General features: G+C 36.9%; 1 protein-coding gene across 2 annotated transcripts in view; it reads left to right on the top strand.

Annotated features, from left to right (window-relative positions):
- Nucleotides 1-12,500, top strand: part of LOC136828657 (glutamate receptor ionotropic, delta-2-like) — a 310,264-nt gene that overhangs the window by 293,151 nt on the left and 4,613 nt on the right. For both annotated transcript variants that reach the window (XM_067086706.1, XM_067086707.1), the window contains 5 exons: nucleotides 440-540; nucleotides 2,544-2,744; nucleotides 3,606-3,764; nucleotides 4,704-4,887; nucleotides 12,343-12,500. The exon at nucleotides 12,343-12,500 is cut by the window's right edge and continues 36 nt beyond it. In XM_067086706.1, the coding sequence (XP_066942807.1) occupies nucleotides 440-540; nucleotides 2,544-2,744; nucleotides 3,606-3,764; nucleotides 4,704-4,887; nucleotides 12,343-12,500 (803 nt within the window). The remainder of the gene's footprint in view (nucleotides 1-439; nucleotides 541-2,543; nucleotides 2,745-3,605; nucleotides 3,765-4,703; nucleotides 4,888-12,342) is intronic.

Raw genomic sequence — 12,500 nt, 5'->3', positions numbered from 1 at the left:
ATATATATGTATACGTGTGTGTGTAATGTTTAACAGTGGTCTCGTCTTAGTTGTTTTCAATACAAGAAGGAATGCCATTATCTGGAAATCAAGGAAATACTAAGGAAAACTTAGCAGCAAACGTAAGGAATTTGCATTCCTCTACGTATTCTGTACCAAATCAAAAAACGACTGAAATGTATTAAAGTTTTTGAGCTAATATCAATTCCGGAGGAATATGTAATTTTAGAGAAATGGAACGTATTCGAATTTTATCATAACAAAGAGAGCTGTCTAATAATTCCAACCTAATACTCACGAGATCATGACCCTTGTTTATTAGTCATAAAATTTGAATAAGTCTGACAAAGAAATTTTTAATGTTGTGGTTTCAAAAAGTACGGATCAGATTCATCTCTTGATTCTCAGTCTCCATCTTCAACCCTTTTGTTCATTTCAGACAACAAGGATTACATCCCCTCTTGTTTGGGAGCCATGGCCAGGGAGATCGCCACTCCGACAAATCTCCTGGGCATTAAGATTCCTGTCGCCCTAGTCCATGTAAGAGGGTTATTACATCCCCATGTCAGTTCCGTTTATATTGCCTTTGTCCGACCAGAGTAAGAATCTAATTATACAGATGGACATAGCACCCACAACAATAATATATATATATATATATATATATATATATATATATATATATATATATATATATATATATATATATATATATATGAAGTTTTATCACATCACTGTGATTCATATACAAGCATTAAGCTACAAACGTCCGCGCGGGTTAATGCGTCCCTGTAGTCCTGAGTTCCTGTCCTTCGCTGGTTCGACCCCACGGGACGGCGTACTTATTATCAACTAAAAAATTCCCCTTCGGTAACATATATGAAAATATATTATTTCCGAGGTAGAGCGAATTGGATATTAAAGGACGTTTGTAGCTTAATGCTCATATATATATATATATATATATATATATATATATATATATATATATATATATATATATATATATATATATATATAAAATTCATATATATATATGTGTGTGCACAGTACACACACACACACACACACACACACACACACACACACACACACACATATATATATATATATATATATATATATATATATATATATATATATATATATATATATACATACACACACAACATGTATATTGTGTATTTATGTATGTTGTATGGGGTTATGTGTTCAGGTGGAACAACTGATTTAGCGTCAGTGCATGTCATCATATGCATGAATGTTTTAATGTTGAAATCATTCTTCTTTTTCTTAGTAGTCCTTAACTTCCTCTTGTGAATATCATAATAACAGATTTTAACCGAATTCAGTTTTCTTTGACTTTATTGCCCAGAAACGACAAGGAACACATGCTGGCGCAAACTGATGTGGAACCTTGTTCAATAATATTCCATTTGCCATGCAGACTTAGATCACACTAATTTGTATAATAATACCCCAGTGACATAGTCGGGTTGGACTGTAGGAATTCCCTGTAAATGTCCGTTTGCCCGTCCTTCAATGTGTTTGACACCATTACCTCGGCATTGCAGCTCCTGTAATTATGGTACAGTAGTAGATGTGTATAAAGGGAAATTGTCATTTGTTCTGCCCGTCAGTGTGTCTGTCACATTATTGTCTCATAACTCCTCTTACATGGTTGAAATCAATCTTGGTAAAATAGCAGACCATCTTTAATGGTATGCATAAAGGGAGAATGATCTTCTGCCTGGCCATCAGTATGTTTGTCATGCGTACACAATTGAAGCCATTTCAACAAAGCATGATGCATAGATAGGCCATCACTCACGGTTTACCTGTTCGTCAGTGTATTTGTCACACTTTCCTGGTCATCGTAGCTCCTACAAGGTTGAATGTATTTCAGCCAGGCTTTACACATGAGTAACTTATCATACATAGATGTGAGTGAAGAGAGATCATCTGCCTCTCTGCCCATCTGCCTGGCCATCAGTGTGTTTGTCATACTTACCTCATTATGTGTGGAATTTGCCAAGAATGAAGACTGGGTTCTGGATTCTGTATAGTTTATGCCCAACGTTAACCTTGGGCTTGGCCTTTAAACTGTAAGAGACAACTTCTTATGTGGCAAGCCTACTCTGTAATCCTCATCCTCAGACTAAAAGGTGCTGCCGTCTGGGTATTCTTGTTTCACAAATACATCTTGTTGAAGGAAACGGCCCAAGTTATTTACCTTTGCAAGAAGCATAATGGTGCTGCATGCAACACGAAACATAGAATGCTCTTTTGAGAGTAGTTGATTGGGGTTTTGTAGTGACATGTATCACTAGAAATACTCTTAGAACACTTCTTTGAAATGGATACAGATATCTCAAACATTTTTTGCAGGATTAATACAATAAGCCCTGCCGTTGTGTAGTAATTTTAGTGCAGATTTGTTTGAAAAGTAAATTCTAATCAGTTAGTGAAATAATGATGGACTGATATTATATAGATACAGAGGAACTGTTAACCAGACATGACAATGCTGTGTTTCCTTTCAGCTTCCTCCTTTCTTGGACATCTTGTATGAGGATGGTGACCCTAACAACGTCCGTGGTAAGGGGATGAGCTGGGATCTGATGAATGCTTTGGCCTCTCATTTCAATTTCACTCCAGTCCCTTTGGTCGCTAAACAGGATGTCGTTGGTTTAAAAGACGACACAGGACAATGGCAAGGCGCCTTACAACTCCTATATTCCAGGGTAACTTACAAGTACTGAGAATGTGTGATATGAATATACAGTACAACATGTATAAGGAAGCAATTTAGGTATGAATGGAGCGTGATGTGGTTGATGTTTGCAGGTGATACAGTGTTGATTGGGTGCAGAGAAGGTAAACTCAAAGGTTCGTGAAAGAGTTCAAAAGTGTTTGTAAGAAGATAAATTTGAGAGTAAGTGTATGAGTAAAGAGATGAGAATAATTGAAAACAGGTATATGGAAGTTAATGTTAATATGAGAGCTGAAGAAACGAAACAGATAATTCGTACAGGTATTCTTATGTCATTTATCATTCCGAGTACAGCGTAAGCAGCATATGATTATTAGGAAGTCTAAAGTCAGTCCTGCCAACAGTCATGCACTCAGAATTCTTCTGGTATTTCTCCCTTATCGTTCATGTACTTGAATGTATTATATTGTAGAATTCAAGGTCAAAGGCCCCTTCTGGGACTAATCTGTTTATGCAGCGAGTTTATTTTTCTAAAAAAAATTTATCTGTCATAAACTGTCAAACTTTGTCGACTTTCTACCCTCTGAAACCCCAGATTTTATTTCCCTTTAATTACCAAAGTGTCCGTCGTAGGGAGGGCCCCTTTAAAAGTGTTTTGCTAAAGACTGAGATCCAAGTTTTGTTAGTTCTTTTTGTAATAGATTAGTCATTCTTCTGAAAAAAATGTTGCTATGTTTCTGCGCATGCACATTTATTTAATTTGTTTTTGAATTTGTTGCTGAAGCTAGTAATACTCATAGCTGCAAAAAAGGTGTTGAATTTTATTTATCTTATGGTGTTTTTGCTTTTACTTTCCTCTTATTGTTCGTATCACTATTACGTAACATTTCAGGAAGCTGAGTTAACTGTTCTACCGGTGACATACTCTGAAGAGCGTCAGAAACACTTCGAATTCTCGATGCTCCTCGGGACGACGTCCTTCGGGATATTGGTCAAGAGACCTGATTACACTCCGAAACCAGATGCCCTTCTGAGCCCTTTCAAGAAAGATGTTAGTTGATCCTAGACATTAGTAATGATTTCTAGTATAGATAGCATAAATTTTGTTCTCAGTGGTATACGAAGCTGTGTAACCCAACATTCTTGACACTTTTGCAGGAATGAGATTTGGTCAGAATTTCAAAGACATTGCACATTTAACCAAAACAACTATTATTGGAGAAACAAATCCACAGTTCTGTATGGATACATATATCTTAAAATAAATCTGTACAGAGAGCTTTCGGGAATCTGTTCGATTCCCGAAAGCTCTCTGTAGAGATTTATTTTTAGACATATGTACCCATACATAACTGTGGATTTGTTTCTCCATTTAAAACATCTTTTATTCTTATAGAATTATAGAGAAGTTTTGCTAGCTTACCTCGGCACTGACGTTCTTACAAACTTTTCTTTAAAAAGAGATGATCAGAGAGGAAAGCCACTCACTATAGTTTTACAGTAAAAAACACAAAAGTAAAAAAAAAAATCAACCTAATTTTAGGGCCAAGGAATCACAGGCAGCAAGTTATACGTGTGTATTGCATTTAAATCTAATCTTCACATCACCAATGCAGTATGAATGTTTTTGATTCGGTATTACAATATTACACATTTCCATTTAATGTTTTTATGCTCAGTTTTGAACTATGTTTATTTCATGTGCGTTTATCGTTGTTTGTTCATGTCTTAAACTTATAAAACTTTAATTGCATCCTCTCTCTTGTCCTTGAACAGCCAAAATGAATTCCTGATACTTTCACTATAAACATCACACATCTGTTGAAATCCTAGCTGACTTGTATCCTAAGGGTCACATAAATTTTATGACTGATTACCAATATCTTATTGAGTTAATTCTTCTGATGTTTACCCATCATATTGGCATTGGATTTATCATCATAGCTTACTTCTAGGTCAGAAGTTTGTCAGAGAATTTTTGTTCTTGTAGGTTTGGTTCTGGATCCTAGGATCAACAGCAGCAATGGGACCTCTTATATACTTTATCATAGTGATCCGGGTGAGACTGTGCAGAGGCGATCCTACTCTTACAAGGATCTTTCCATTTGACCAGTGCGTATGGTTTGTCTACGGAGCCATGATGAAACAGGGTAGCACCCTCAGACCTGTTTCAGGTAGGTCACATCCTTAGAAGTAATAACAAATGTATCATCATCGGCAGGGATTTTTCCTCTTTGCCATGTTAAATCTTAATTAAGTAATCTCTCCTGTATCCGCATGTACAGAGCCAAGTCCCTTGCGGATCATGGAAATTCCCGGATATAGTAAAAAACAGTCTAAATGTAGACCAGCAGTTTCATACGTTTATTCCCCATACCTTGTCAACGCCATGTAACCATAAGCACTTAATGTGCTTATACACACTCTAAGCTAAAAACTTGATGCAAAAGCCAATTTCCCATCATATTTTCCCACATTTGTAACAGTATAACACGGGTATCACTTTGTTTTTTCTATTTTTCCTAAACACAGTACTGTAAACAATAACATTTAAGAATACACAAACAAGAAGTGACCCTTTTTTTCTCTCATCGCAACACAGTATGGTAGATGTACTGTCCGCACAGTTCACTACCGTAAAACATGGTTTTCAGTTTGTTTTTCCTATTTTGCCTAAACACAGTACTATAAACGCTAACATTTAAGAATACCTTGTACATAAAAAGTGAACGTCTTTTTTTTTATGTGCAAAAGACAGTATGGTAGGTGTGCTTTATGTACAGCCCACTACCATATAACATGGGTATCACTTTGCTTTTCCTATTTTGCCCAAACACATTAAAAAATATAACTTTAAAACGAAATAAAAACTTTTTCGTTCTTACTTGCCTGTGTGCACTGCTGAAACTGAACCTTCTGCCTCCTGTGACTCCCAGGAGACATTAAGTGGTGAACTGGCCGGAAAAGGCTTAGAGGTGCCTATAGGGTCATGGTCATCAATATGTGGCAGTGGCAGACATTATATTCTTGGTTAAAAGTACCTTGCACAACAACAAAGGGAGCCATTGTGCTCACTTGCATTTCTGTGCTGAACATTTGAGTTACCAAAGAAGTACGAGTAAATGGTAATGGGCTTGAGTGCACAGGGTTTTGGGATCTGAAGAAACTGTTGATGGTACTCTGACCATATGAGCAACAATTCTGCTTCACAATCGCTGTGCGTTGCATTTCTCGAACTTCTTCAGGTAAGCCCAAGGCCCTGGGATTCTCCACTATGTTGATAAACATATCAAAGACCATTCAGATATGCTTGTACGAGGGCAGTGGTCATTTCTCGAACTTCTTCAGGTAAGACCAAGGCTCTAGGATTCTCCACTATGTTGATAAACATATCAAAGACTATTCAAATATGCTTGTACAAGGGCAGTGGTCATGGAACAACCTTGTCGTCATCATCATCATCATCTTCTAAAGGGGTTTTCTCTTCACCAGCAACAACTGCAGCATCTATTTCATTATCAGACAAAAGTTGGAAGCCAAGGTTGCCACTTTCATTGTCCAACTACTCCCATACGTCATCCTTGGGAATGTTATATGTTATATCCTCACTTCATGAGTGTGGCATGGAAGCCTTTGACTTCGAACCCCTTGAAATTCATCATTCCCTCCTCTCCCTTTAGGATATGTTTCCAAATGTGCCCAAAGGTCTGTACAGTGATTTCTTCCAAGCATATGCAAAATTGTAGATAGCAGACTTCATTTAGTACCTTCGAAGATTCTTCAATATCTGTTCCCCTCATGGATCCAAGCCTTGCTTCTTCTCCTTGTCCTTAAACACCACCACCACCTTCTTCAGGAACTTCCTCTGGTATATCAGTTTTGTTGGAACAATAACACCGTGGTCCGTTGGATGAATGAGTGCTGTCGAATTAGGAGGTAAAACCATGACCCTTATACTGTACAACCTTTGTCGCCAATGAACTGGGTTGTGGTAGGATCTGCAGGTGCATTGTCCAAGAGAAGCAAAGCTTTCACCCACTGTCCAATAATGCCAAGATCTTGTGTCCTATGATGAACTACCTCCCTACAGAAGTGATTATGACCAATCAGAGATGATCTTGGAGGTGAACGAACCCTTTGCCGAATTGGTAGCTTATCTATCAACCCATGCAAGGCACATGTTGCTTTACATGGCCAACTACCTTGGTTTGCAGTGATGGCTACCAGAAGCATTTGCACAAAACAAAGTAGACATGCATTGCTTGAAAAACTTTTGAATGGGTAAATTCTTTTCCTTTTCGTCAGCCAAGGTGTTAGTGGGCAAGGAGCGATAGAATAGACCAATTTTGTCAACTCTGTAGATTTAACCCAAAACAAGGCCTTCTCTTTTCATCAAGTCTTGCAACGTCTGCTGAAATTCATCTTTTCCCTCCTCTGAAGCATCCAAAGCTTCAACATGAATCTTCCTGTTTAGCAAGCCAATGTCAAATCTTGAACTGAAGCTACCAACCATCAGACTCATTAAAGTCCACAACCCAGTGCCTGCCTGTGAACTTCAGAGTTGCAGCCTTCATCTTAGCACCTCACATCCACACCAGCTACCCTTTGCTGGTGAAACCAGATCAAGGTCAGCTGTTCAGCTTCTTTGTGACAGGGTTTTTCCATCATCTTGAGGGCTTGGCTTCTTGGTGCCTTCTTCTCAAAGGCTGTCACTTACTTCTTCAGCTTGTCTTTGGCATTCTTGATATCCTGCAAGGTTGACCGGGCAGTGCTATACTCCTCCATTATTAGTACCATAAACCAGCCTTCTTTGACTCTCCTGACAAGCTCAAGCTTCCTCTGAAGGGTCAACACCCTCCTCGACCATTTAGGATGAAATGGGGCCTTACAAATAATACACAGCAATAATAGCACCTTCAGTGCTGCAGACACTGCAGCAAAAGCAACAGAATTAGGGGAAAGTATCATGACAATCACAGCAGTAACTGCTGAAAGCACGAATACTGAGAATGGATGTGGAACTGGACAAAGATGTGCGCTTTGCTACCAAGTGCATTGATGCTCTTTGATTGTAGCCGTTAAAAGAGGAAATTTTTATGATGTCAGCCGTTCTAAAAGAAAAACCACAGTGAAGTATAGTGACGTATCCATTACCACCAGTAGCAGGGAAACTTATAAAATACATGAGTGCTTGACCACCAACACACTTGCTGCCATGAGTACTGAACTGATTTGTATCTGTATCAACCAGTTAAAAGTGACAAACAAAGCGATATATGACTATCCAGTGTCGTTTTGCTTTTAACCCAATGGCACTCTCAAAGGCTGTCAAAATGTCAAACGCCCTCCTTCCCTCCCTGCCCATTCCACACAGCCTTCTCACTCCTTACCCCTCCCCAGAAACTCCAACCTCCTCCTCCCCTCCCCTCATAACTGCATTCTTATATCTGTAAGCAGTATTACTAACTCTTCTTTCTGCCTGCACAGTGTTGCCAACCTCTTCCTGCCCAGCCATTTAACTCCCCACCCCGGAAACTTTTCCCGGCTTCCTCCCAGGCCCCTACCCGCAACTAAAAACTCTCTTCTCAACTTGTTCACGCCAGTAAGAAGTGTTACCAACACTTTTTTCTGCCTGCACAGTGTTGCCAACCATTGGGTGCAATTTTTAACATTTTTGTGGGCTGTATACGTATATATTATGCATATTTACTGCGGTGCTGTGGGCCATGCAGATAGTGTCGAGTGACAGGTAAGGTGAATGCAAATGATTTAGGGGCACTGTGCCTTTCACTGCGTAGCTACAACCCCAGGTAATTATAATTTTAATAACAGGACGATTGATATTTTTAGCTAAAGGAACAGTAGAGAAAGAAATAATTCATCAAATTTTCTTCGTAGTATTATATGGAAGTTCTGTTTACTACAACCACTATGTTCCTGTAGGAAATCCGTTCAGTGAAGTTTACCAGTTCAGCCTCTCCCTCATGTTTTGTGTTTTGCAAATTTGGTAACTTCATTTTACTTTCTATTTCATAGTACTATTGCCTTACCATATAATTATGAAAAACACATGTCATCAGCAGGGCCAGTTTCATATATATATATATATATATATATATATATATATATATATATATATATATATATATATATATATATATATATATATATATATATATATATATAGAAATATGTTTTCACTCAACCTAACGGCTTTTTATATAGAGAAGTGCATTTATTATTATTATTATTATTATTATTATTATTATTATTATTATTATTATTATTATTATTATTATTATTTGGAACGAACCAAAAAGCTGAATATATCCCCACTGTAGACGATTTTTTGTATATCAAACTACATCAGGTTTCATATCCGTAGTTTTGATATACTCTATAGATCTGCTTTCCTAGTAACCGAAAAGATAATTTCCTCAGAGGTGGGGTAATAAGCCAATTTATGAAGAGTAAAGCGTTTGTATAAACTTGCGTAGGACAAAGGAGTTTGGGACCAAAAAGCACCGATACAGAGCAAGAAAAGGAGAAGGATGTGGAAAGGAAGCATTGTTGTTGTGAACGAAAATAAAATGTAAACCATAAAAACTAAAAATCAGTATACAAAGGAAAGTAGCAATGACACACACATATATATAATTTTATATATATATATATATATATATATATATATATATATATATATATATATATATATATTTATATATATATATTTATATATATATATGTTATATATATATTTATATATATATATATATATATATATATATATATATATATATATATATATATATATATATGTATATATACATACACACATTTTGCGTTCATACTGATAAATATCTCTGCATATATATTATATATATATATATATATATATATATATATATATATATATATATATATAGAGAGAGAGAGAGAGAGAGAGAGAGAGAGAGAGAGAGAGAGAGAATTTACGTATAGGTATGAACGCAAAATGTAAGGGAGACTTGTCAACTCTGTTGGGAGAATCCGGTTCTTTGGGAACAAAGTACAGGAAATTTCCCAGTTCATCCATCCCCTTGTAATGCAGTAATATGCCAAGGGAACGCCACCTGAGAATTGTCCGCACGTAATTAACAGCTTAATTTTTTACGACTGGCCAAGACTTTTTTCGGATTACAGCTTAGTTCTCCTGACCTCACAGCAACCTCTGGACACAAAGCCCTTTTCCTCTGTCTGGAGTTCTTGGAGGATGAATTTTGAAGTCTTGTGGTGTGTTCAAGGTTGTTCAAGTTGGCTTTCTTAACGAGGTGTGGCCTTTTGTTCCCATCGTATGATTTCACCTTTTTAGAGTATAATTTCGTGTTTGTAAGGCGTGGAAGTGTTTGTGAATATGTCTGGAAGGACTTAATGAAATGATACAAGCATCATGATTTTAACAAATAATGTATTTCCTCTTCCAATGAACTTTATTATGGAATAAGAAATAGTCAGATATATGTGTACGATGAACGGTTCTCTGTTGGTTTAATATGTGAGGTACTACATCATTTCACCAGAACAAGTCATAATGTGTTTATTTTCTTGGATTACTGTAATTTCAATAATTTTCATAGCACTTGGATGCTAGTCCGCATATCAAACTCGTTTTACAGTAGGCTGCGTTTTAATATTTTTCACCGCCGTCGTTGTTTTCAAATCTGAAATTTTATTAATGATCAATAAATGCACGTGTATAAACAGGTGTCGTATTGCTATCATGATTTCTGTTGCCAGTGAATTTTTTTTTTATTCTCTTACATGATTTAACACCGTATTTGTTTCACTGGTCTAGTGATTCTTTATTTTCATCACTGCAAGTTAGTATTTGTGCCTAATAATACGTAAGTTCTCCGGTAATCCCGAAGGTGGTTCACAGCTGTCATCAGGTAGAAATGTTACAAAGATATCAGTAAAACCTGCCAACTACTGCTTATCAGATAGGAAATATATCAAGATTGAATATGATCGATGTAACATTCCTCGGATCCTAAAGCATACTTACAGGTCAAAAACGCGTCGAACATCTTGATTGATTTCTCCACCCGTTCACTTCCTGGTTGGCTCAAAGTCGCTGCTATAATGTCACACCAAGATTTGCCCCATCCCCCACAACGAATCGAGAAGTGGAGAGAACGCTTTCGAGCACTTGATGCAACTAAGCCTCTGACCTGTTGGTATTTTCTTGTTTTCTTTTCTTCGTTGCCTATTCTTTTCCGAAGAAACCCGATACGGGCGAACACGTAAAAACAACTGGTTAGTAAGCGAGAAACAGGAAAGCAGTTTCCGCTTTAGAGTTGATGACTCAGATTCGTTAACTCGGACCTTGCAGTCCTGTTTCCCAAGAGCAGAGGGTGGCTAGAGCGGGATAGAGGAACGAGCAGTGGCATTTGGTGTGGCAGGTGAGCTAAAGGGTAACTAAGCTTTTTTCTGTAATAATTCATATATTGCATTGATATGCATATTAATGAAAAATATTGACGGGGTTGGGGAGGGGTTAGAAATTAGTTCACTGTTTGCGAGGCAGTCTTTCATTCTTGCATGGAAGGAAGTATAATTAGAAGAGTAAATATTCTAGACAAAGTGTTTTATAATAATGGTATTTACCCATGGAAAATTAAAAACGTAGCTCGCTGAGTAGAAAGCATCTCTCATCGCATATTCAGTTTTAATGGTTTCCCATGTCAATAACAATGAACATTGCTGTTGTGGTAGCTGTAACATTTTCTGTATTCGAGTCATCTTTGAGGAATTTATTCCTTGTTTTCGTTTCCTTTTGCTGTTTTATGACAAGAAGGATTCGCGATGCTTTACCCTGAAGAATAAAATGTCTTAACGCAGAAGGCGTGGTTGGATGTATCACTTTATGCTTCTTACAAAGGGTGTATTCTTTGAATGTGCATATATATATAGTTTTTGTAAGGTAATGAGCATAAAGATTTTTTTTTTCTCATTTTTTAAAGACATAAGAACTTTATTCAACCATTATAACTTTTTTAAATGCAACAACATTTTCATTGGCTATAAATACAGTTCATTTATTGTAAATAAAATGAAGAGTAATTTAGAATGAGATATATATAGGATTAATAATAAACAGGCTGACTTACCTGGCCAGATGTCAGAGGTTGCACTGAGTTTTTAAGCTCGGTTGAATCTGAATTTGTGTATTTTCAATCCTCTGAGTATATTTTACATACGAATTTTTTTATATTTTTTAAAGGTTGTGGATTGTGTTTCGGTGTTACACAATTTTAGAAATGGCTATAACAAAGGCCTGCATGGTGAAACGCATCAGAAAGGAATATTAAACTTTTGCAGTTAAAGTGTTCCATAATTTTTGAATTCCTATTGTGCCTTTTGTGAGCCTCGTATCGAAAGCCTTTTGGAAAATGAGTATTTAAATGCCATAACTGTACTAGCGATGGTCGTTTTGGACCTCCCGACATTCTATCTGTGTGACGTCGGCTGTAAGTAAAGAAAATATGGGTAATAAAGTTACATGTGATGCAACAGATAGACAGAAAGAACCCTAGTTTAAGTGACATTCTTAAAAGTTTTGTGAAGATAAATTCTTTCACATTTTACAGATTCTTCTCGTATTCTCTTCGCAACATGGTGGCTCTTCATTATGATTGTCACCTCCTTCTACACTGCCAACCTCACCGCCTTCCTGACTTTCAACGGCCTCAAACTCCCAATCCAAAATATTAAGGACTTGGCTAATGACCCTTCCATTTCCTGGGTA

Source organism: Macrobrachium rosenbergii, chromosome 43, assembly GCF_040412425.1.
Source record: "Macrobrachium rosenbergii isolate ZJJX-2024 chromosome 43, ASM4041242v1, whole genome shotgun sequence".
NCBI lineage: Eukaryota > Metazoa > Arthropoda > Malacostraca > Decapoda > Palaemonidae > Macrobrachium > Macrobrachium rosenbergii.
This window is presented reverse-complemented; position numbering and strand designations above follow the sequence as displayed.